This window comes from Pantherophis guttatus, chromosome 6 (genome assembly GCF_059756535.1).
Source record: "Pantherophis guttatus breed Tessera chromosome 6, ASM5975653v1, whole genome shotgun sequence".
Classification (NCBI taxonomy): domain Eukaryota; kingdom Metazoa; phylum Chordata; class Lepidosauria; order Squamata; family Colubridae; genus Pantherophis; species Pantherophis guttatus.
In genome coordinates, this window is record NC_142068.1 from 77,348,623 (window position 1) to 77,375,669 (window position 27,047).

General features: G+C 39.7%; 1 protein-coding gene across 2 annotated transcripts in view; it reads left to right on the forward strand.

Annotated features, from left to right (window-relative positions):
- ADAMTS14 (ADAM metallopeptidase with thrombospondin type 1 motif 14) overlaps nt 1-27,047 on the forward strand; it is a 78,860-nt gene that overhangs the window by 21,198 nt on the left and 30,615 nt on the right. Inside the window, exons 5-9 of one of the 2 annotated variants that reach the window (XM_060682252.2) lie at nt 15,570-15,653; nt 17,982-18,138; nt 22,415-22,520; nt 24,775-24,918; nt 25,753-25,885. In XM_060682252.2, coding sequence (XP_060538235.2) covers nt 15,570-15,653; nt 17,982-18,138; nt 22,415-22,520; nt 24,775-24,918; nt 25,753-25,885 — 624 coding nt within the window. The remainder of the gene's footprint in view (nt 1-15,569; nt 15,654-17,981; nt 18,139-22,414; nt 22,521-24,774; nt 24,919-25,752; nt 25,886-27,047) is intronic. The other variant, XM_087871788.1, reaches the window with a different exon arrangement.

A 27,047-nucleotide genomic window follows, 5' to 3' on the forward strand; every position in this document is an offset into this window, starting at 1 on the left:
TGTATGTCTAGCCTAGTGAAAAGAAGGACTAGGGGTGACATGATAGCAGTGTTCCAATATTTGAGGGGCTGCCACGAAGAAGAGGGGGTCAACCTATTTTCCAAAGCACCAGAAGGCAAGGCAAGAAACAGTGGTTGGAAACTATCAGTAATCAAAGAGAAAAGCAACCTAGAACTAAGGAGAAATTTCCCAACAGTGAGATCAATTAACCAGCAAAGCCAGTCGGTGAAATTCAAATTTTTTTATTACCGGTTCTGTGAGTGTGGCTTGGTGGGCGTGGCTTGATGGACGTGGCAGGGGAAGGATACTGCAAAATCTCCATTCCCACCCCACTCCAGGGGAAGGATACTGCAAAATCCCCATTCCTTCCCTACTCCTGGGGGAAGGATATTGCAAAATCCCCATTCCCACCCCACTCTGGGACAAGCCAGAGGTGGTATTTGCCGGTTCTCCGAACTACTCAAAATTTCTGCTGCCGGTTTTCCAGAACGTGTCAGAACCTGCTGAATTTCACCCCTGAGTGGAACGGTTTACCTTCAGAAGTTGTGGGTGCTCCATCATCGGAGGCTTTTAAGAAGAGACTAGACAGCCACATCTCTGGAATGGTACAGGGTCTCCTGCTTGAGCAGGGGGTGGGACTAGAAGACCTCCAAGGTCCCTTCCAACTCTGTTATTCTGCCAGTCACACATTCTAAAACTGCCGTGGACAAATCATGTGCTTCTGCCTGGGTAAATGGTCCACTTTATTACCTATTCATGTATCTCGAGAACCGGTAGCGGAAATTTTGAGTAGTTTGGAGAACCGGCAAATACCACCTCTGGCTGGCCTCAAAGTGGGGTGGGAATGGAGATTTTGCAATATCTGGGGATTTTGCAGTCTCCTTTCCCTGCCACGCCCACCAAGCCACACCACGCCCACCAAGCCACGCTGACAGAACTGGTAGTAAAAAAAAATTGGATTTCACCCAGGGTGGATTTGATTTAAATTGAGTTGATTTAAATCACAATTTAAATCATGATTTAAATCACTAGTAAAAAGGCTTGATTTAAATCAACTCGATTTAAATCATAATTTTTAAAGAGCAACTGTCATCTCTGCTACTCCTTTGACCCACTGTTGACTCACCGATAGTCCCAGTGTTGCAGAATATACAGCCTCATGCTACATAACTAAGCTCCATTTCATGCTGAATAAACTAAATTATTTATGTATCTTAAATAGAAAACTATCTTACGATAGATTTTTACCCCAAAAGTTTTTTATTAAAATAAATTCAATAAAAATCAAAAAAATCCAATTTAAATCAAAAAAATCCAATTTAAATAAAAAAAATCTGATTTTTTTGATTTTTTTTAAAAAAATCATTGATTTTTATGCACCCTGATTTCACCACTGCTATATACACAGACCTCACATTTGAGATGACGTTTAAATCTAGCCTTCAGCCTGAATTTCTTTGAGTATCCATCCTATCCGAACGATAAATGGGTTTTCTCTTTTCCAGAAAGAAAAAGATTCCCTTTTCTGCTCTGCTGTTTATTGTTTTGCTGTCTGTACCCCCCTCCCTCCTACAGCCCCATTTAGGGGGGGGGAAAGTCCCAAAAGCCCAAAACGGTCAGGTTTAATCCAAAACGTTATTTCCAAATCCATTTCATGGTTCACGCTCAGTGGGGAAAAGCATTTCAGTTTGTCCAGTATTTGGCATGCTGTCAGGATGGGTCCTGAAAGAGAGGTTCAGTGGCCTTTTGGGATGGCAAAAATCTCCCTCAAAAGAGCTAAAATAAAATAAGGAAAACATGACTTTTGCCTGAAGTGCAAAATGAATGGTTTACCAAACCATTATCTCCTTTGCTAGCTTTGAGGCAGGTCTTTTCCTTCCCTTTTGCTTTGTTTCTGGTTTTGAGACTTTTCTTTTCGCAACCTTGTCAAATTTCTGGCAGACTTGGTGAGGGAACACCCACAGCTTCAGGCCCTCCTTACTTAGTTATCCATCAAGGCTGGTGATCTTTTCAGAAATTCTGTCTTTAGGCTGGATTCCCATTAAGTGGTTATGTCACACAAAGGGCAGCAGTGTTTCAAAAGGCATTTGTTCAAGGCTTGGCAGCTTCTGAAGCTTTTTCCCAGAATTTGACAAGGCCGCCTTCGCTTTTTCCTGCTGCTAAAATAACTGCAGAATAATAAGTTATAGATTTCTTTTAAAGAAAAAACATGCCTACGGCCAAATAAATGGGGGCAGAGCCCTGAGGGGCCCAACTCAGAATGTGGTAGGAGCTGGTTATATAGCCCCCATTAAAAATTATGGTTTTGCTTTGATTGGTTCAAGTACAGGTAGTCCTCGACTTACAACAGTTCATTCAAAATTACGACGATGCTGAAAAAAGTGACTCATGGCCATTATTTACTAATAATCAAAGAATATCAATTTACTAATGACCAAAGGAAGCAATTAAATCAGAAGATCCATTTAATTTAATGTTGTGCAGTGCTTTGGATGCTTTGGATTTGAAAGCAAAATGGTGATCCAGAACAAGTGGGACATAAGTGTAGCTTCTATATATACAATGATTTGCAGTAATTTTGCAAGAATTTAACTCTGTCTATAAAAGGTCAAAATCTGGAATTTTGACTCTTTATATGTAAATATTTATATTTGTGCTCTGTAACCTGGTTACATGGTTTAAGCCTCCCTTCAGAAATACATATTTCCTTTTCTTTGGTTGAATTGGTTGGAAAAAGTACTAAAGTTTTCCAAAGACATTTGCGGGGCATCTCAATACTTATTTTGAAAATAATATGAGAAGTCTTATTTGTTGATTGCTTAGAAATCTACCCTAAACTCATGAGACTTTTACCCTCTTGCAACTGTTAAAAATTGGTTTCTGCTATATTTTTATTTTGCTTTATTTTTATTTTGCTACACCATTAAAAACACATGATTTGTGTTTTTAATGGTGTATAACAACTTAATTCTAAGATTTGATCCACAAAAAGATCTTGATGGATAAAAATTGAAAAATAAAATAGTTCTTGAAAATCTTAACATTAGTAGAAGGAATAAGCTATGCTAGACGTTAACTTTAATATTTATTTTGAAAATAATTCGTAGATTGTTTAGGATTCTACCCTAAACTTATGAGTCATTTAGCCTCTTGCAACTGTTGAAATTTGGTTTGTTATATTTTTATTTTGCTTGGATTATTTGTGTTTTTAATTGTACATAATAACACATTCTAAGATTCGACCCATTAAAAAAATCTTGTTGGATAGAAATGGAAAAATAAAAGAGTTCTTGAAAATCTTAAGATTAGTACAGGAAATAAGCAATGCTAGATATTAACTTTACTCAAAGTCAACATAAGTTTTTTTTGTTTATTTAAGTTTTGTTCTGCTTTTGCATGGCATTTCTTCCTCAATTAGGAAATAATTTAGTGGAATGTACACTTAAACTCAAGTGACCTGAATTTTTGCAGAGGGAGGAGAAAAACTATGTTCAGAATTTATCACAATCTTGCCCACAAATACAAACTGCAATGTGACCAAGGCCCGGCAAATGAATGCTAATCCTGTTAGTTCACACCAAGAGTATCTCCTGCCAAATTGTAAGAAGAAAGGAACTGATCAGGGGTGAAATTCAGCAGGTTCTGACAGGTTCTGGCGAACCGGTAGTGGATATTTTAAGCAGTTTGGAGAACTGGTAGCGGAAATTTTGAGTAGTTCAGAGAATCGGCAAATACCACCTCTGGCTGGCCCCAAAGTAGGGTGGGAATGGGCATTTTGCATTATTCTTCCCCTGCCACGCCCACCAAGCCACGCCCACCAAGCCACACCACTCCCACCAAGCTATGCCCACAGAACCGGTAGTAAAATATTTTGAATTACACCACTGGAACTCATGAACTAGCAGCCTAGGTGAGCAATAATTAGCAAGGAGGCTTAAAAGTCTTTTTGAGATTTCTAGGTGTTGTGATGTGTTTTCGAAGGAATCATGTGAGACCTTCACTGAAAACCCATCAATGAATACAAAACATATTTTGTTTTTCATATTCCCTCAAGGGTCCCAATGGCAATTTGTTGCCTTTGATGTTTGGTTTATTTGGAAAAGATATGTGTAGTATGGATTTAAGCAAGTTTTTTTTAAAAAAAAGTTACATTGACAAGGTTATAACTGAAGCACTCATATCAGATAATTGTTGTGCTTTATTTAAGGAGTGTTTGCACTGCTTTGGAACAAAAGTTTTCATTGCGACTGCAGATTAAGCAACACTTAGAAGAACATCTCTCCCTTCAGATGAATTGGATGTCTCCCTACTTGGCATTCAAAGAATATTTACAGATTATCTTTGTGAAGAGATAAACTGTTCAAGGACAGACCTTGTTTCTGAGAAACAACATCTACAATCTTTCCAAAGAAATACCAGGCCCAATTCTGAAATGGACCCATTGGAGTTTTTCCAAAACCAGCTCACAAGACATAATTTTTGGACCATCAAGTTACCTGATTTTGTTCAAGAGCAGCTATGAATGAGATATTTATACAGTGGGAACATTGGGTAGTGTTCTTGTTGGAAGAAATATCCATCTGGTTCAGTTCCAAGCCGGGAGAAAGACACTGGAAACATGGAGGTTGCTTGGAAAGATGGTTTAATTTTGAAGCAGAATCACCTGGGTTCTGGGGCAGCTGACCACATAGAATTGAGAATGAGGGGTTTTTATACCTTCCCTTGGGTTTTGCACTTGAGCTTCCTGTTCCTGTGCAAGAACATGTATTCTATTGGCTGTTGTCAGACTCCCATGGGGCCATGTAGGGGCCATGTTTGTCTGAGCGAAGTTTGGTTGATGTTTGGACTGTTGATGCAATGAAGGAGCATTGGGCAATTCCTATTGTGGCTGAGGGCTAATCCTATCTTTGTTCAGACCTTGCTGCGGGGAATTTCAAAATATCCTGTCCTGAATGGATTTCTGCCTGCAGTATTTTCTTTGCCTATGAATTGAGCTATCTATCTCTTTATCTCTTAAGTGCTGACATCTGCTGAGGGCTATTAAGAAAGGTGGTGGCTGCTTTCTGTCTCCATGAGCATGTTTCTCCATTCCTTCTTTAGGAATATTCTGCCTTTTTAAATGTTTCTCAAAATATTTCATTCTTCTAGGAGAGGGTGGGTGCTAACTTTCTACATTCTCCTTACCCGAGATGTAATGTAGTAAGCACACAGTCCCATATAAAGGACTCATAGAACTAATTTACTCACAAAATTTATCAGAGTTAAATTTAAGTTTGTTGTCTGCAATTGCAAGTTACACATATACATGGACTGAGCTGGTTATATTTTCTTATGTAGGCACGCTAATGAATTACATTTATAGTCCCAAATCATAGATGTGATCATATGTGCAGGTTATGTTTGCCATTTCAGTCGAAGTTTGTTTTCAACCATCACAATCTTTCCCAGCATGGAAATTGTCCAGAAAGACTTGAGTTTGGCTATCCAAGATAAAATCAAGTTCACTAGGGAGAGGAACAGGGGTGGTATGCACTTACCTTTGCTACTGGTTCGCAAATGTGAGCGCATGCATGCTCTCACTTCACTCGCATGTGCCACCTCCACACATGCACAGGACCTTCCGCGCATGCGCAGAGCATAAAAAACGGGATGTGATTATGTACAGGTGGGTGGGCGGAGCCTCCCACCACCGCCGCTACCGGTTCGCCCGAACTGGATATAACCAGCTGAATGCCACCACTGGAGGAACCCCCCAAAACAAATTGTTTCACTGGATGATCTTCGTGTAGTTCTGAGGGGTGCAATTCTGTAGTTTCTCCACAAGAGATATAAAACTGTTTGAACTCTGGAAGCTCTGCTTTGTGTGAAAGGATGAAGATGAAGGTTGTTCTCTTCATCAGAGTCGATAGAAGAAAAATGATACCCTCTTTCCCCGAAAATAAGACTGTGTCTTATATTAATTTTTGCTCCAAAAGACTCATTAGGGCTTATTTTCTGGTTAGGTCTTATTTGGGGGAAATACAGTACTAAATGCACCCATCTTGACTGACAATCTTAACTGGGGCTTATTTTAGGGGTAGGACTTATATTACGACCATCCTGAAAAATCATGAGACCCTACCATTTCAGATAGGTCCGTGATGGCGAACCTATGGCACGCGTGCCACAGGTGGCACGTGGAGCTATATCGGTGGGCATGCGAGCGTTGCCCTAGCTCAGCTCTGGTGGGACTGGAAGTCGGGAAACTGGCTTTTTCCGGCCTCTAGAGGGCCTCTGGGGGAGGTGGGGAAGGCTGTTTTCACCCTCCCCAGGCTCCTAGAAAGACTCTGGAGCCTGGGGAGGGCGAAAAACAGGCTACCGGGTCCACCATGCTATCATGTGGGGGGGGGGTCACACACACACGCACAGGGGGTGGGGCACATTGAATTATGGGTGTGGGCATGTGCACACACGACCCTCCCCGCTCCCCCCACTTTTGGCACGTGACGGCAAAAAGGTTAGCCATCACTGAGATAGGTGGTTATCCAGTCTTCTCTTAAAAACCTCCAGTGATGAAGCCCCTACAACTTTTGAAGGCAAGCCGTTCTATTGATTAATTGTCTTCATTGTTAGGACGTTTCTCCTTAATTCCAGGTTGCTTCTCTCCTTGCTTATTTTCCATCCATTGTTTCTTGTCTTGCCTTCGGGTGCTTTGGAAAATAAGTTGACCCCCTCTTCTTTGTGGCACCAAATACTGGAATACTGCTATCATGTCATCCCTAGTCCTTCTTTTCTTTCGACTGGCCATACCCAATTCCTGCAACCATTCTTCATATGTTTTTGTCTCCAGGCCCTTAATCATCTATTTAGGTATATTTATTCAATTTGTATGATTGCCCATCTCACCATCTGGGCAGCTCACAACAGATTAAAAAAAGCGATCAATAAAAAACCAATGTAGAAGCATATAAAAACTATCCACCAATAATTTAAAAAAACAGAAAATATTATCAGCAGCAAAATTCATCCTGTGCAACTATTGTAAAGAGTTTCCCATCATTGTCAGAATTCCAGGCACAGTGGCACAGCCCTGTGCTGGTAGTGCTTATGTATTACATTCCTAACAGTTGTGTTTACAAATGAAAAGATAAAGCTCTTTACGCATTGTTTGTCTACACGAAGCTGAGAGGTGGGAACTAGCTCCAGCAGCTACTAGCGGTTCCTGCCACCTTAATCTGATTAGAGGGGGGTGGGGGAAAAACCTTCTTGTGATATTCTTGAAGAGAAAATTGTAACTGGTACATTTTAGTACTAATTAAGTTGCCTGATTATTTACTGTACAGTGGTCGAGACATTCGTGCTGGGCTATCAGGAGTCCTATCAGAACCTGGGGAAATATCCAAGTAGCTAGATTTTTTTTTATTACTGCCTTGCCATTTATTGCACCTAGAATAGCTTTCTGTAGATCAGTTTTTCTCAACTTTGGCAACTTAAAAATGGATGGACCAACTCCCAGAATTCCCTAGTCAGCCTTGCTGGTTGGAGAATTCTGGGAGTTAAAGAACTCCCATCTTAAAGCTGCCATTTTACATATATATAATGAGACGAAGTCTCATTCGTCATCTTCAGGCTTGTGTCTTCGCCGAAGACACCAGCCTGAAGATGACGAATGAGACTTCGTCGAAACGTTGCCAAGACACCTCAAATTTTACGCTGGAGAAAACCTGAATAAACCAAAGACCTACATACAAACATCCGCGAAAACCTCAGAAAATATATATATATAGTTTTTGAAGCACAAGATCAGCTTTATTACTAAGTTAAAACATTCATTCTATAGGGCAATTCCTTTGGTTTGTCATTATTATGCTGTGTTGTTAATTGTTGAGTGTTTTTATATGTTGTTATAGTTACACAGCGTCTCTAAAATGTTTAGATTAGTTTCTCTCTGGAGTGTTTGCTACTTTTTATGGTGTTCGCTACTGTCAGACATGCCATCTAAATAAGACACTGGATCACAGAGTTACTTTCTCATTTGCTTTAATGGAGACACACTATGATATTCCACATTTGCTAAGCATGGTTTTTGTGGTTTCAGTTTGTCATGGGCAGCTAAGCTATCCAGTTACTGAGGATGGAAACAAGCAACATGCACATAAGGAATATGTTCTGTTGTCTTGCAAATGAAATTTTAGTTTCTTAATGAGTGCTGTGTTTATCTGAGACAATTAATTACCCAGCATTTCTTATTTTTTGTTTATCTTGTATAGGCATTCACTTATTATGCAAATTAAACACTTATCTGTTAAATATATTTTACCCATTGTTTGTCATCAGTCACATTGGCTCTGTTCCCACATTATGAATAACCAAAGACATTTGGATCTTCTATATGTATGAACTTTGCAGAGCCTCTCTATGACTTCATTTTAATCACGGATGGACAAGAAGGGACAATTAATCCTTCAGCAAGTAGCTCACACAATATGGGGAAAGTAAATTATTGTAGCTGGAGTATATTTCTTTTGGCCCAAATGTAATTGCATCTGCTTGAGGTTAATTCATGGGTGTCAAACTCACGTCGTCATGGCATCACGTGATGTATCAGGACTTCCCACCCCTCGCTAAACTGGGTGTGGGCGTGGCCAGCACATGACACATCCGGCCTATGGGTCAGGAGTTTGACAGCCCTGCTCTAGATTAATGGGATTGATGAACTTAGTTTTGGAGTTTGCATGATGTGCTTATCTTCTTCCCCTTATACCTTGGTTAAATACGTTGAGAGAAAAGGCCATTCTGGAAAATGTCTATTCTCAGCCTGGTAGGGGAATTCTGGGAGTTGCAGTCCATGCATCTTAAAGTTACTGAGGTTGAGAAACACTGAGCTGGATTCTAATTCTAATTGGCTGCAATTTCTGTGCGTATGGAAATTCTTCTTTTCCATGGAGAAGCATTGTGTCAGCTGAGCATTTCATTAGGCTTCCCATCAAATGGTATGGACAAAAGACCCAGCTTTTTATTTTGTACCCTCCACCTATAGAATTTGATAGGTCTTTTCATTAATTTCACTATAGTCATGAGGTGTGTTATTTGTATCACACTTCTAATTTTGCTATTAGGATGGAATACTTTTTTTTTGTTGCAAATTTTTGCAAATTGTGAGGGAAAACTTTCTTTTCTTGGTTTGATTATATAGATGACAAAAGTTTCCACCATATTCCTTTGGGCACCAGGGACCGGTTCTGTGGAGAAAGGTTTTTGCTCAGACAGGAGGGTGTGTGGTGTTGCGTGCTGCCTGCATCCTGCGAATGGGGCTTCGCTTATTTGCGTGGGCTGGTTGCTGGCATGCTGCGGACTGGTGCCAGTACATGGAGCAGAGATTGAGGACCCCTGCCTTCTGGTTCTTGCACATCCAATTAGAGCAGCAGGTTTTAGTTGACAATACATAGTCAACATACCAAGAGCCTTGGTGGTGCAGCGGACTAAAGTGCTGTTAAGTAGCACTTAGCTGCCAGCTGCCTGCAATTACTGTGAGTTCAAATCTCACCAGGCTCAAGGTTGACTCAGCCTTCCATCCTTCCGAGGTAGGTAAAATGAGGACCCGGATTGTGGGGGCAATAAACTGACTTTGTATAAAACAGAACACCGCTTAGGGGGGCCGAAAGCCCTACTAAGCAGATATATACAAAAGTATGAAGGCTATTCCTTAATGCATTGTAAGCCGCCCCAAGTCTCCGGAAAAGGGCGGCATATAAATCGAACCAATAAATAAATAAATAAATAAATAATAAATAAATAGTCTCTTAAATTTCTTCCTATTTGGGTTGTCAAATGGGGCAATTGTGGACTAAATTCCCTTAGGGAAGAATTTAATCTGGGGTATTCATCAATCAAGCTTTTGACAAAGTTGAATCTTCCTCTGCCCTCAGTGAAAAGCCGAATTAAATGTAACATCCTCTTATTATTAAGAACAACTGTGGGGTGATGGGAGTTCAATAAAGACTGCTCCAGGATAAACAGTTACTCTTCCTTCCAAGGTATTCTTCCAATCCCAGTCAGCTCTTCTTTTGTGCCAGATATTTATTTAAACAGCCTGAGGCATAAAAAGACCTTGGAAACAAGGGGAGTAGAAAACAAGGAAGCCTTTAATTTTCCGGTAGTGATAGAATCAGAGAATGTCCAAAAGAAACAAGAAAAAAAAAAGGCATTTATGGGAAAAGTAGATTCTAAAAGTTTCTTCCCATGTTCTCATTCTCTCATACTAAATATTGTACCATTTGTGCACTTCTACATCAGTATGATGTAAATGTTGGGAAATGTAGTTTATTAAATGTAGCTTTGGAAAGTACCTTGGAGTTGTGAGGGGAAAACAGCTGAAGATATTTTCATATTGAAAATGCAGCTAATGCATTTTAATACAGTTGCACTTCTTATCTATATTTTTAAAAAAAAAAAAAACCCTGAAACTCTTTGATTTAACCTTTTGAATATGTATCCTTACTTGCTGCTTGAAACTTACTTATAATTACTTGTTTTAGCTCTCCCTCAGGAAAGTGTACACCTAGGGTGAATAAGTGAGATACTTTGCAAACACAGGGATTGATGCAGCAATAAAATCTGTTCATCGTTATTTGATTAGTGAAAATCAAATCTTGTGCATGCCTTGATGTGCAGGAAATGCAACATATTGTTGTAACATTAAACCTTGTGTCTAAATTGGGTCTGATTAGAGCTAATGGATGAGGGATAATGGATTTTCAGAGAAGGTAATGCCATTTGTGTGAAGAATTAATGGTGTACTTTTCTATTCCAATATTTGAAGATTCTTGATGTATGGGTATTACTAACTTCATATCTGCTAGTCAGATGAAGACTTTTGATTAAGGTATTGCAAATGGAATGACTTTTCTTATGATCTTAGTCTTGGATTAAGTTGTTGTGCTTTTAGTCCTAACAGTATGATCATGAGATTTTTAGAAGAATGAATGGATGTCAGTAACCTAGACTTCTACATCTATTAATTTTTCACAGTATTTCAATGTGGAATTAAAATTGAAAGAGTTAAAAGAGATTTCTATTTTTTTAAATAAATCCCACTTAAGAAGTTTAAAAGTGTGGAATGCACAGTATGGCATAAAGCAGTGTTTTTTTAACTTTAAGAATTCATCATTCTGGGAGTTGAAGTCCACACATCTTAAAGTCGCCAAGCTACCTTAAAAAATAAAAAGATGCTTTTATTTTACAAAATCTTTTCCTATGAAATATTGGCCTTTTAAGAAGTCATAGAGCACTTCCTTGTTACCTGCAGTTCCTCACTTGTTCCTAGGGCTCTGCAAAGCATTTTAAATGTTTTGGTTAAAATTGGGTACCTCTTAAAGCATTGAAAAAGGGGATGCAGTGGATCAGTGGCTAAGACACTGAGCTTGTCGATCAGTGGTTCGACAAGTGGTTTGAATCCCTAGTGCCACGTAACGGGGTGAGCTCCCATGACTTGTCCCAGCTTCTGCCAACCTAGCAGTTCGAAAGCACGTAAAAAATGCAAGTAGAAAAATAGGGACTACCTTTGATAGGAAGGTAACAGCGTTCCATGCGCCTTTGGTGTTTAATCATGCTGGCCACATGACCATGGAGACGTCTTCGGACAGCGCTGGCTCTTCGGCTTTGAAACGGAGATGAGCACCGCCCCCTAGAATTGGGAACGACTAGCACATATGTGCAAGGGGAACTTTTACATTTACCTTTAAAGCATTGAGGCAGTTGCATCTTCCAGAAAGCTCAGCAAAATTGGTCTAAATTGCTTCTCCAGATTGTCTTTGTATCTACCTTTGGTGTACAGACAAAATTACCTCTGGGGCTGATGGTGAAGTCAAGCATATAAATGCATGTGAAGATCAACTGATGAAGTTTGTGAGGTAGCTATGTCAAGCCTGCCAGAAAAGTGTGCCAGAAAATCCAGCTCCCTCAATGCTTCTAGGAAGTGAACTTGATTTCTGTCAGGGCACTTTGAATGCTGATAACTTACAAGTTTCAACAGTGAGATTACTTTTCCCTTCCCGCACTAAATCTCTTTCAGTTCTAACTCAGTTTTTCCTTTCACTGCAAACTTGACTTTGTGACATGTGTAACTCTGTCTTTCCAGTTATCTGCACGATGAAGGGCATAAGTATTTCCTGCAGAGGGCTAATAGCCAATTTTTCCCCCTACTTTCTCTTTACCTCCAGCTGAATTCAAAGCAGATGCATCCACAAGCAACCAGTTAATCTGCTCCGAAGTATGAAAAGAGGAGGAAAGGGGTTCATTTAGCAATGCTGCTACTGCTCAGCAGCTGATCTTTGTTCGCTTAGTTTAGGATGTGGAATAACAGAGTTGGAAGGGACCTTAGAGGTCTTCTAGTCTAGTCCCACCCCCTGTTCAGGCAGGAAACCCTATACCAATGATAGCAAACCTTTTTGCTGTCACGTGCCAAAAATGGGGGGAGTGCAGGGTGTGTGTGCGCACGCATGCCCACACCCATAATTCAATGCGCCCTGCCCCCTACGCATGTGCGTGTGACCCCCCCCCCACGTTTCCCACACTTTTGGCATGCGATGGCACGGTGGGCCTGGTAGGCCTGTTTTTCACTCTCCCCAGGCTCCAGATACTTTCTAGGAGCCTGGGGAGGGCGAAAACTGCCTTCCCCACACCATCCAGAGGCCCTCTGGAGGTCAGAAACGGCCCGTTTCCTGACTTCCGGTGGGCCCAGAAGGCCCGAAAATCAGCTGGCTGGCACACACATATGCGCCAGAGCTGAACTAGGGCAATGCTTGTGTGCCCATTGATATGGCTCCGTGTGCCAACTGTGGCAAGTGTGCCATAGGTTCGCCATCACAGCCCTATACCATTTCAGACAAATAGTTGTCAAACCTCTCCAGTGTTGGAGCACCCATAACTTCTAGAGACAAGTCATTCTACTGATTAATTGTTCTGTCTGGAAATTTTGTCTTATCACAGCTGCGGTATCACAGGTCCTGCTGAACTTTTCAAGATTAGTTTAAGTGACTTAGATGATGCTACAAAGGTTTCTCATAGACATTACCGACCTGCTTCAAACTCCCCTAAGAAACCTTGTGGTTTTGTTACTCATGGTCTAACAAAAGTTCCCACAGAAAAATCCGAGATGCAGATGTGTTGAGTTATGAACTTTTTCCCTTTTGCTGGCTAAGTTCCATTCACATTTTGACCATTTCGTTTGCAAAATTTTCGCAGGAAGTTCATGGCTAATGAACTCACCATAGGGAATCCGCATGGACTCAGTTCTTTTTTATGATATGTCTCCTGTTTTTCTCTCTCCTAATTTGTACATTTTATTTATCAAAGGCTGATCTGTTTAGTGTAAAGAAAAAAGGTTTCCTTAGCACCTGACAAAATAGGAGAGAAGAAATGTTAGTAATCTCCAATGACATTTTGAAAAACAAACATATTTATACATGTGGCATTGGGCTTTGAATGTTTTGTATAAACTGTTGCTATGTCATTAGATGTTTCAATAGATGAAAAAGCTGTTTGTTCAGTCAATGACCTGCCAAATTAAAAAAAAAAAGGAATAAAGGAATAATAAAGGAAGAAGTTCTGAAGTGAGAAAGATCACTCATCGTTGAGAATTCAGCTGCTAATCTAAATTGATAGTAGTGTGTGATTTAGTTGTATGTGAAAGATTAACATTGTTCTGAGACTTTCTTTTGCAGGATTGTAGAAATGTTTATCTAATTAAACAAATTAATTAAGATGATGGGGGTTTTGCTAGTATTTCAGAGTTAAATGTCTATGGAGATTCTCAGCCATCCAGGTCATAGTTGTATGAAAGGTGCTTTTTCAAAAGGCAACTGGACTGTTTTTTCCCTGAGGAAGAAGAAGATATTTCATTTCTCATCCAGGAAGCTTTATCAGTTGTGACTGGATGCAGTGGTGGGATTCCAAATCTTTTCCTACCAGTTCTATGAGATTGTGCCTTGCGTGCGCTTGGTGCCAGTGTCAAAGACCGCCCTCAGTGTCGGCGCTGGTGAGCTGAGCTATTGTTTAGGTCAGCTGAGGCGTGGCAATCTGCTCTGCTGTGCGAATCAGCTGAACTAAAAAACAAGGGAATATAGGACAGGGAACGGCGGGGGCGGGAGGGCAGGACCAGCCAAGGTAGTATTTGCCAGTTCTCCGAACTACTCAAAATTTCTGCTACCGCTTCGCCAGAACCAGTCCGAACTGGCTGAATATCACCTCTGACTGAATGGTGTGTGTGTGTGTGTGTGTGTGTGTGTGTGTGTGTGTGTGTGTGTGTAACTAGAAGGATCATATTTTTTGCAGTCATCTTGAGGTAAATAGCAAATAAAGAATAATGTAGATAAAAGAAATAATGTGAATAAAATAGGAATCATACAGAGTCAGATATATGGGCTCTGGGGGACCCTCTCTATTCACATTATTATAAGAGAGGAAAGTGCTTGTTGGAAATTACATTAACAAACAGTTAAACCCCTTTAAGTGGTAATATATCTTCTGAGACCTAGATGTCACGGAAAGGACTGCTATATGGAAAAACATCTGAGTGACCTGACTGTGAATGACACAAAGACCTATATGTTACAAAGAGTTACTTAATCCAATGAATTTACCCAAGGATAGTAGTAACTCTCCCATTAGCAACTCCGAGCACTTAAGAAAAGTTGTGTGGCTAAGATAATTTTGTAAACTAAGATTAATGCTTTAAGTAATTAGATGAACTTATTATACAGTGTATGTAACCATAGAAGGAAAATCGGATGTATGATCTCATGATTAACCATATATGGAAAATGTATGATCTTACTGAATCCTTTGTCTTAGAAATGTATAAAAACCATTGTATCAGAGTTCTTTCTTGGTTCAAAGCTTCAGGTACAAATCTGGCTCTGAACCTTGCGCAATAAAGCTGTCTCTGACTGGCCTGGGAATGTTTTTTAGTCCTTCCATTCCACTACAATCTGGTCGTTAGTACTCTCTCTGAGAGTTGTTGAGGCCACTTGGAGGTTTATCTGTGCCCTCAGGGTCACCTGAATCAGAATGCAAAAGTTTGTGGGATTTCCTTGGAACTGTTGAAAGAACTGTGTTGTAGAAAGGAAATAGGTGTTGTTGTATTCGTCCCCTCTGTTGAGGGAGAGCTATTCAATTTTAACATAGATGGACTCTTTTACCCCTCTTTCAAATCAATGATCCTCTCTATCCAAAATGTGGACAAAAAAGCCACTCTTTTGAAGACAGCAAAGCTCACATTTTGGATAGAGAGGATCAAGTCCTTGCAGTTTTCTTGGCAATGTTTTTGGAAGTGGTTTGCCATTGCCTCCTTCCTAGGGCTGAGAGAGAGTGTCTGGCTCAAGGTCACCCAACTGGCTTTGTGCTTAAGGCACAAAGGACTAGAGCTCACAGTCTCCCAGTTTCTAACCTGGTGCTGGAACTGATATTGAGAGTAATAATCACAGGGTTAATGTGTGGTCAAATGAGGTGAGGGGAATCTTTCACGTCCAAAAGATTTTGCAAAAATAATTGTAATTTGTGGGTTTCTTACATGTTTTCTTTTGCTTTAGGTAAATGAAATTTACCATGATGAATCCCTGGGAGTCCACATAAACATTGTCCTTGTTAGAATGATCATGGTGGGATACAGACAGGTAAAATATACACAGTGTCACTCTTGCCCACATACTTAATTTAAATGTTTGCTTATGAGTTAAAAAGAAATAAAGATTTTTAAAGAAGTTTATAGTGGTGAAGGAATAGTGTTTTCTTTCCCCCTTTTCTCCCTCCTGGAACAGCTGTTTTTTAAAGTGATGTAATACAAACATTTCCACTGCCATAAATAAATGGTACTTGCCCATCATCCTTTAAGTGAAATGATGCCCAAAAATAAGAAAAAAGGGATGTGTTGAAAACAAAAAAGACATGGCCTTAGTGGCTATGTGTAATCACAGGATACTGGAGATGGAATTAGTCTTCCAAATGTTGCCCAGAGTTTTGTTTTGTATTTTTAAAGGACATTCTTGCTTGAATGTAGAATGCATATTGGAAAAAGACTGAGAAAACCAAAGACTCTTAATGAAGTGAAAGATCAAACACCTTTTCTTGGCCAGTAAAGGATTTAATGGTGGCCAAAAGGTTCTGTTTCATCTGACAGAATCTTTTTAATGTATTTATTAGATTTATTACCATCTTCAATCCCCAAGGTTGTTGGTGGTGATAAAACATAGGAAATAACTGTGATATAAAATGAAAGTAACATATTTTTATTATAAATAAATTTTATTAGAGCATTTTGTTGTAGTTCAAAAAAAAATCAAAAACAAATGTATAATAATTTTTCTATCACAGTGTAACATCGGCAAAATATCCATATATATATATATATATATACACACATACATACATACATACATACATACATATTCTTTCTAGCCAGGTTTTACCTACGTAAGCTAAGATGTTTTGTGGCCCTGGTTCTGTGAAATCTCATTCACAAGTTTCTGGGCTTTTTATTTCTAGCTGACATAAAGCAACTCTGTGTTGCTCTCTGGGAGACTCAGATAGCTATTTCTGCCTTTTAAGGCGTCATCAGTGAGCCACACCCTCTTCTCAGGTATCCTCCCTGTAAAGGTACAATGTGTCTTTTTCTTTTTCGTAGGCTTTTATGTGCATATTCTTTCTAGCCAGGTTTTACCTACGTAAGCTAAGATGTTTTGTGGCCCTGGTTCTGTGAAATCTCATTCACAAGTTTCTGGGCTTTTTGTTTCTAGCTGACATACAGCAACTCTGTGTTGCTCCCTGGGAAACTCAGATAGCTATTTCTGCCTTTTAAGGCGTTATATATATATATATATATCCCAATAATTAGAGAGTAAAAATAGAAAATATTTACAGATTCTTGTATACAAATTTACCTTTCCAATATCTATTAATTACCATAAATATACCATAATCTATAATTATAATCCAACATTATCCTTTGTCTCTCTCCCATCGTTTCTGGATCCAATCATACCACATATTCCAACTACCATAAAAGTCTGAGTCTCTTTTAGTTTTGTAAGTCTGTCGGACTCTGCACATTCCATGATTTTATAAATTAGTTTTGAGTCCGTTGGTAAGTCCTTATAAGAAAATGGCAGTCTTCCATTCTTGTGTGAATGCCAGTGTCCCTGCAGTAATTATGTACAGCATCAAATACCATTTAGTCAATCCAATATTTGCGGGTCTAACCCCCAACAAAAAGGTTTCCGGTTTCAGTTCCACTTTACAGTGTGTAATTTCAAGCAACCATCGTCGTATTTTCATCCAATATTTAGCTGCCAGCGGGCATGTCCACCATTGGTAACATATTGTATTTTTAGAAGCGTAAAATCCAAAGACTGTGATTGATTTATCCCTCCTAGATAGGGTGTCTGCGGAGAGGGGTCAAAAAAAAAATCAAGGGGGGCCATAACCATGCAATCCATCATTTGATTGCCTTGTGGTGGCTGCCATTTTGATTTTTGTTGATCTTTCACTGGGGATATTCCTGCTTCTAGCCTTGTGCAGTACCATAGGCCAGTGATGGCTAACCTTTTTGATGTCGCGTGCCAAAGTGGGGGGAGCGCAGCGAGGTCGCCCACATGTGCGCCCACACCCATAATTCAATACGCCCCACCCCTGCGCATGCGCCTCCCCCACTTTTAGCACATGATGGCACAGTGGGCCCAGTAGGCCTGTTTTTCACCCTCCCCAGGCTCCAGAGGCTTTCTAGGAGCCTGGGAAGGGCGAAAACAGCCTTCCCCACTCCGCCGGAGGTGCTCCGGAGGCCGGAAACAGCCCATTTCCTAACTTCTGGTAGGACTGAAAGGCCCAAAAATCAGGCAGCCGGCGCACACATGCGCTCTGGAGCTGAGCTCCGGCAATGCTCGCGTGCCCACTGATAGATGCCATGTAGAGATGCTGACTTAACCTTGTCTTTTTCTTACTTCGTTCAGTCCATCACTTTAATAGAGCGAGGGAACCCCGCTCGAAGCTTGGAGCAGGTGTGTCGCTGGGCTCATTCTCAACAGCGATCAGATCCTGCACATTCTGAATATCATGATCACGCCGTATTCCTCACCAGGCAAGATTTTGGTCCTGCAGGTATGCAAGGTACTGTATTTACCTCAATCAGATATGTGCAGCTTGGTGGATACCACCGGAAAGGCCTTTTTATTTGATCCAGGCCTTTGTAGTAGTGAGTACATAAAAATTTTAAAGTTTTAAAGCCAAAGTGGTGACTACTTGCATTCATTCACTTTACTTTCTGAACAACAACCAGCTCACTATTACCTTCTTCAAGGACTTTTCAAATTTTTATTTTCCAGTCTGATCCACAGTTCTGCTATTTCCTGGTGGCTTTCCATCAGGATTCTAAAAGTTTTGCAAAAGACAATTAAATTTGGGTTTCAATTTAAGAACAGTCTGCAGACATCAGTATATTTTGCCTTCATGTGATGTTTATACAATTGTGGTTTCTGAAGCAAAAAAGGGGGAAATCGCCTGTTTATATTCACACCAGTTTTTACCAAAAAGAACTTAACAGTCCTGTGCTGTTGCTTCTGTATGCTTAATAATTTCTCTTAACTCTTTTAGAAGTACTCTGATTTTTCAGACAGGTGGTAAAAACCAAGTTTTGTAAAATCATAGAATTACAGAGTTTGAAGGGACTACAAGAAACATCTAGCCCAACCATCTGCAATGTGCAAGTAATTTATATAATTTTTATTAGAGTCGGTGTGGTTTAATTAATCATAGGTTATGTCAGACTAATTCAATAATTCCAAATAAGAAGCTGATGTTGCCTTCCTAACAAATTATAATAATGCATAAGAACAGGAAACAAAAAACCAACACAAGCAAACTTGAGTTCCATTCAGTGGATTCCTAATACATATAATAGCATCATCAAGTGTTTAGTCTCTTATTATTATTTGGACTGCAGCATTTATACCTTTTCAGATTAGCCCTATTCTAGCTGATTTATTTTTTTGCAGACCATTCAAGAAGAAAGCCTCTTTTTAAGCCAATGGGACCTTTGTTCTAGTCATCTACACTTAAATTGCTCTAAATCAGTGGGATGGAATAGAAGGTTCTGCCTTCTTATTCTCCATTTGCAATTGTATGTTTAATGGTTTTATTTGGGCAAAAGTTGCTTGGCACAGCAAAGGAAGTGAGACTTGGCCTAAAAAATGCACCCATGTTTGGCTAATGTTTTTGATGTAAGCAAAAGAGGTGCGGCATTTGAAAAAAAAAATCCTTAGCATTTGGTTTGTTGTTGCCTTTTCAGTTCCCCCAGAACAAGACATTCTTTACAGGTTATACTTCCCTTTCCTCTTCCCAAAGCAGTACCTATCAGACGAACCACTTTAATGGGCATTGCACATAACATGTTACCAATTCCTTGCCCGTTAAAAAGGAGAGGGGGGGCTTCGATGCATGGTTGGATCTTCACTTTTTGGATTTTCCCCTGTGGATTCCACTAAAAAAACCCCGTCACTGGATAAATTGTGCTTTCCATAAGGTGGTTAAAGCATCTAGGACAACTCAGCTTGGCTGGCTTGGGATGACCAGTTGGGAGCGGCCCCTTTGCCACTGCCAAGTCCTCTCTGCCAACTTACTACCATGAGGTTATTTCAGAACAACTCAACATGAGCAAGTTGCTGTGGTGACAACTTGATGCAAGTGCCCGAATGGAAAGATGGTGTGTGTGTGTGTGTGAACAAGTGGGGGGTGAGAGCAGGGCAGGCGGTGGGCAGAGTGGTGGGCAGGGAGGAGGTACCCATTTAACTTATAAATAAATTTCAGCATGGTCATATTTGTTTTAATAAAAGCAGTTCCTTTTCTCTGTACTCTTTTATGGGAGGTCCATGCAATAAACTCTTCTTGTTACAAGTTTCAAAGAGCAAAGGGGTCAAAGCTATTTGCAAATATTTTCAAAAAATGCAGCAACCTTGCAATATTTGGATTCAGCAGACGGACATTCATTGACAATGATATCTGACTTTCCGACTCCCATTTGCAAAAAGATGGAGACCTATGTTATGCAGAATGTAGTGCTTGGGATGGTGTATGATACAGTCGTTTATTATATGGAGAAGAAAATATGTATTCCTTACCATCTCCTTTCAATTAATTTTGTTAAACTCCAGCCAGCCTTCCACTGCTTACTATCGCTTAGTGTATTGGGTCTGTTGGTTGAGAATTCTGGAAGTGCAAACTTTTCATGGTACAGATTGTTCATGTACAGTGACTTTGTAGAGATTATCTTAATTGCCTTGAGGGAGGAACAGAACAGAGAACAAATTTCAGTCATATTTTAAAATATTGCCTGAATGGTGAAGGCTATTAACATTACATCATGGAAAAAATGAGGACTGTAACGTGTAACACATTTGCCGTTTTGTTCTTGGAAATGAAAAGCAGGATGATTTAATAAGAAATTCAGTCTTCTCTACCCTCTTGACAATTCACCAAATCCTTCACCAAAGAAGATATTTGGCAGTCCTTTGGCATATGCCTCTTCCTTAATGGCATTCATTGTACCTTCGGCCAATAGTTCTGCCAGCATTTTCCACATGCTGTTCTCAAGATTTTTCTGCCTCTACAAACATTCAAGATTCAGATTAGAGTAATGGAGTATCTAAAATTATAATAAATTTAACCAAATATAACCAAAACCGTAGGTTGTGTCTAATTTTCCGAATTATAGACATTGTTTTTAATATTACGATGTTACAGAACAGGAGTTTTTAGTTTTGCTTTAGATTGATGGGACCTAGTTTGTTTCTTTTTTAAACAGAGCTCTGAGATCTACTACCTAGTTCCAGTCATAAGTAGTAGATTGTAGATCAACCAATTGCAGATAAGATTTGGAAAAAAGTCATATGTCATTACAGTTTTATTTTTTTTATTTGTCAAGAACATATTAGGTAATATATATAAGTATAAGCATGAATTGAATACATAAAATAGATACAAATAGAGGAAACATTAGGACAGGGACGGTAGGCACACTGGTACTCTTATGCACGCCCATTACAGGTCTTTTTTTAAAAAAATTTTTTTTAAAAAAAGCGACCAGTCACAATTGCAATGCAATACAATACTACCTGTTGTATATATTTTGATTTAATGCAGTACATAATGAGCCTGTTAGAGTTGCAACATTGCACATTAAGATTTCATGCATATTTAATAGAATTCTTTATTCTTTATTGGCCAAGTGTGATTGGATACATAAGGAATTTGTGTTCTGTGCATAAGCTCTCAGGGTGCATAAAGATATAAATGATAAATTATGATTATAGTCATCATAAATACATTCATCATGAATCATAAGATACAACACTTAGTCCTAGGATACTAAATAAACAATCAAAATCATAGTAGGAAACTAAATAAAACAATATAAATCGTAAAGATACAAGCAAACAAGGTTATAGTCATAAGTAGAAAAGGAGATAGGTAATAGGAAGGATGAGAAGAATAATAGTAATACAGTTGGAGTAAATAGATTCAAATCAAGTCTTACATCATAATGCTACAAATTCTATTGGCCTCTTAAGTCCAAATCTTATACCAAATATACTGCACTCTAGTCTAACAGTCCTCAAGCCAACATAATCAACATATTTGGAATCACCAAACTGGGAAATGCTATTTTGTGATGTTAAACATCTCAAGAAAAAAAAAATCAGGCATGGGATGAGTAATATAGAAACACTGGCATAGAATATTTATTTCTTTTTCTGCCTGTGTGAAAATGTGAAGAGACAGATACAAAAGTCATTTGCATTTACACTATCCTTTTTCCTTGCCAATAGGCCTAGATTTTTTTTTCCTACTGTAAGCTTACACAGCTTGTGACTCATCAGCCTGAATGTAGCTCACAGCCATACATGTTGGTCCATAAAAGAGCCAGTGAACTTTCTGCTTTTTGCTTTCTGCCTGGGGCTCCAGAATCCAAACTGGCAACAAGCCCTTGGAAGGTCAAAATACTTAATTTGTGCTCTATATTTAGATAGGGTAAAACTTGGGGGCAGGAAGGGGTTGATATTTTTCTTGCTATTAGATCAAATTTTGGGGGAGAGAAATGATACAGTATAAGCATGTCCTTAGATTTAAGCCATTTATCATTTGATTAATGGTTCAAAGCATAATTGCTTTTATGAAATATGTGGAACAATCTTATATGTTGCTTTTATCTAGCTATGTAGTTCTGAGACATATTTCTCCCAGAGGAGAGTTGAGTGTGAAATATGATTAAAACAGTTCCAGCATAAGGTTCCTTTTTCCTGATATGTTCTTTTTCATTTTTTTTTCTCTCTCTCCCTCCCCTTTTGACTTTCTACTTTGTTCTTTGTTTTATCCCTTCATCTTATTTCAGGTTATGCTCCTGTCACTGGCATGTGCCACCCTCTGCGTAGCTGCACTCTTAACCATGAAGATGGATTTTCTTCAGCCTTTGTAGTTGCTCATGAGACAGGACACGTGTAAGTTACTGGCGAAGGTGGTTCTTTAGTTGTCCAGTGTCTTTGTTGTGGGTTGTTGCTACTTTGAAGGAGCTGTGGTAGAACACAGGATGTCTCCAGCTCCAGCTGCTCTTAAAATTTTCCAGATTAATGAAGAAAGTTAACAGCAGGATCTTGTTCAAAAATATGTTACTCTTGAGGTCAACTTCTGGCTGTCAACCATCACACTTAAACTTTCCTTTCCATGCAAAGCTGTGTAAAAAGCTATTAAGCGTGCAGTCTCAGGTGTGCTTAGAAAACGTTGACTTGATTTGACCTCTGCCCAACCAATTTCTCCCAGGGCTCTGAAGTCAAGTAAGGGAAATTGTACATTGCTGATCTCGTGGGACCTGCACAGTCTGTAATACATTGACTGTGATGGTTTGAAAACTCAGTTGTCGAACTTTGATTATGGAACTCATATCTGGGAGAACATTCTCAGAGGATGAGCATGAATTTTTGACTTTCATTTGATGAGAAATCTTTCAGTAGGCGTCATCCACAGTTCAGTGTACAGGTAGTCCTCGTGTTACGACCACAATTGAGCCCAAAATTTATGTTGCTAAGTGAAACATTTGTTAAGTGAGCTTGTCCCATTTTATGACTTTTCTTGCCATAGTTGTTAAGTGAATCAGTACATTTGTTAAGTTAATAACATGGTTGTTAAGTGAAACTGGTTTCCCCATTGATTTGGCTTGTCAGAATGTTGCAAAAGCTGATCACATGACCTCGGGACACTGCAACCGTCAAAAATTTGAACCACTTGCCAAGCAACTCAATTTTGATCACGTGACCATGGGGATGCTGCAATGGTTGTAAGTGTGAAAAATAGTCATAAGTCATTTTTTTCAGTGCCGTTGTAACTTTGAACAGTCACTAAATGAACTGTTGTAAGTCGAGGATTACCTGTATTCGCTATCTGGAGGGCAACAGATTGGGGAAAAATGTCTTCATGTTGTATCAACTCTTCCTTAATATGTAGATCAGAGGTGTCAAACTCACGGCCTGGGAGCCGGATTCAGCCCACAGGGTGCTTAGATTTGTCCTGCGCGGCCGCCCTGGAAACAGCGAAGGACTGGTCCACGGTGCCTCTGCCAGTGAAAATGGAGCTTAGGTTTTGTTTTCCCTGGCAGAGGGTTGCAGGAGGCCATCACAGCCAGAAATCGAGCTCAGGAGCCTGTTTTCGCTGGCAGATCACTCGGGCCACCAAAGTCGCCCCCTAACACAAGTGATGTTGAGCTGGCCATGCCCACCCCGGCTCCCCGAGGTCAAACACAACCCTGATGCCAGGGGTGAAATGCTCCTGGTTCGGACCGGCTCGGGCGAGTAGGTAGCGATGGCGGCAGGCAGTTCGGGGAACTGGTAGCAAAAATCCTTGCCCCTTCCCCCCATGCCCAGCTGAGCCGCGCAATCATCAGAGCCTTTTTTTCCTTTTAAATGGCTCTGACGAGCCAAGCTCTGACGATCCTAGCTGAGTTGCCTGCTAATCAGGCAACTCAGCTTGGATTGTCAGACCCATTTAAAAGAAAAAAGTTTCTTTTTTTCTCTCCCCCCCCTCCCCAGCCTCCAGTTTGCTTACCTTAGCTGGTGGTCGCAACACGCTTGCTGTAATACCTGCAATCCATTGCATCAGCAAGCAACTGAATCTCCCTGCCTGCAAACACACAAAATCTCACAAAGCTGTATGTGGAATTTTGTGTGTGTAAAGTGTGAAAGTTGGTTTTTTGGGCTTTTTGTGGCTGTGTGAGGTTCCTGCTTGTTGCAAGGGCCATTTACATTGTGGGTGAGCCAGTTGTGTTGTGTTGTGTTTTGTAGATTAAAAAAGGGCAAAGAAGTGACATTGACTTGGCCACGCCCACCCAGTCACCTTATCACCAAGCCCTGCCCACTAATTAAGCCACGCCCACAGAACCGGTAGCAAAAAATTTTAGATTTCACCCCTGCCTGATGCGGCCCTCAATGAAATTGAATTTGACACCCCTGATGTGGATGATACCAACTGTTCTCATGTTATTGACTGACATGTCTTTGGCGAAGTAGGCCCATTTCATCTCTTTTAATGAATTCTAATGAAGCAGATCTGGTTATATTAATAGCAAAAACAGTTGTACGCAGTTCAGGCCACATGGTAGTGAACATGTTGGGATACTCAGTGGTATTCAGAACGCTGGCACCGTTTCATGATTTAGTGCTTCATAGACTTCAGGAAATACTGTACCACTTTTTTTTTTAACAGATTAGGTATGGAACATGATGGCCAAGGTAACCAATGTGCTGATGAGACTGGCATGGGCAGTATTATGGCACCACTGGTGCAGGCTGCATTTCACCGTTATCACTGGTCCCGATGTAGCAAACAGGAGTTGAACCGTTATATACAGTAAGTTAAAGGAGAATATTTGTAGCTCAGGGTTGAAATGAGGGGTCCTTGGTGCTCTCTGAGCTTGGTTGTTTCTTGCAGACTTTTCATTACCCAAGTTGGGTAACATGCTACTGGGGAATCTATTTTGGGTAGTGAAACATGTGCAAGAAAACAACCAAGCTTAGAGAGCACCAAGAATTCCTCGTACAGTAAATTTAATTTCTTCTTCTTTTTTTTTGCTTTGAAATAGTCCTGTTTCATTTTGCATAGGATAAATTAATGGGTAGAAAGAATACTGTTGAAACAAAAAGGGATTTGTTAATTTACAGAACCATTAGGATGACAAAATCTGATACAAAATACTAAACAGCTTGAATATTGGGGTTGGAGAAAAATACCACTTAATCCAAAACTTCTTTTTTGTGTCAACTGACTAATTAGGAAGCAACTTTTTTTTAGATTAGATTAGATTAGAATTAGATTAGAATTCTTTATTGGCCAAGTGTGATTGGATACACAAGGAATTTGTCTTTGATGCATATGCTTTCTTAAAGTTGTGATGTAGTTTGCAACTCAGATAATGTGTGCGTATTTAAGAATATTAAGGGAAATATGCCCATAGAAATATGGATAGAACATACATACAATGCATAGGTATAGAGTTTCTTGCAGATAAGAAGAAAATATATGCAATCTAATGCAGAAATAGGGTGAAATAAGTTTCTGATCCGGAAAAAAAAATGGAAACTTAAAGAGTGCCAGGATTTTTGGAGCAGCTGAATGAATCTGCAAGGAAAATTTAATCTCTGATACACAATCTCTGGGGTTTTTTGTTTTTTTTTTGTGCTGCAGTTCTTACGACTGCCTCTTAGATGACCCTTTTATGCAGGACTGGCCCAGACTCCCAGAATTACCAGGAATTGATTACACTATGGATGAGCAATGCCGCTTTGACTTTGGTGTGGGATACAAAACATGCACAGCTGTGAGTATGGAAATGTTGTTGTTGTTGTTGGGGAACCTTTTCTTCTTCCGTCTGTTAATTCCTAGGGTTTCTTTTCTTAATGAATCACATGTTGGCTTCAACCCACTGGTGGCTTTGCCTTAAATTTGTCCACTTGCCATGTCCTGCAGCTGCTGATGACCTATTCCATTCAGTTCCACAGAATCCCTTCAGCCTCTGGAGTAGCTTTTCATGATAGTGTAATGGGAAGTTTCTGTACAGATTATAGAACAATAGAGTTGGAAGGGACCTTGGAGGACTTCTAGTCCAAGCAGCCTCCTGCTCAAGCAGGAGACTTATTCCTATTTCAGACAAGTGGCTGTAGTCTCTTCTTAAAAGCCTCCAATGATTAAGCATCCACAACTTCTGGAGGCAACCCAATACACTAATTAATTGTTCTCACTTAGGAAATTTCTCCTTAGTTCTAGGTTGCTTCTCTCCTTGATTAGTTTCCATCCATAGTTTCTTGTCCTGCCTTCAAGTGCTTTGGAGAATAGCTTGACTCCCTCTTCTTTGTGGCAGTTCCTCAAATATATGTAATATATATATATATATAATAACAGAGTTGGAAGGGACCTTTGAGGTCTTCTAGTCCAACCCCCCTGCTTAGGCAGGAAACCCTACACCACTTCAGACAAATGGTTATCCAACATCTTCTTAAAAACTTCCAGTGTTGGAGCATTCACAACTTCTGGAGGCAAGTTGTTCCACTGATTAATTGTTCTAACTGTCAGGAAATTTGTCCTTAGTTCTAAGTTGCTTCTCTCCTTGATTAGATGTAGGTAAACTAAATCAGTGAAAATCTGATCTGTGGGATGAGTCGATATTTTCTATCCATAAAGCTGCAAGTTAAAATAACAAATAATGTTTTTGAGGGTTACGCTTAAAAAAAAATGTGTTAGATGAGTCTCATAAGAATCTGCAGCAAAGAAAAGGCACACCAAAATGACAATATGTGCGCAATGACATCAGAATGCAAATTCTTGTCTGACAGCTTCCTAAATTGTGTTTTTTAAAATGATGATAATATTCATGATATATTTAGCCACTCTCCCGTTCTACCTCCCTGCTATATTGGAAAATAATAGTTTTTAAAAATCCTTTAAAAAGGCCTTTCCTCATATAGGAGAGTATCTTTGAAGTC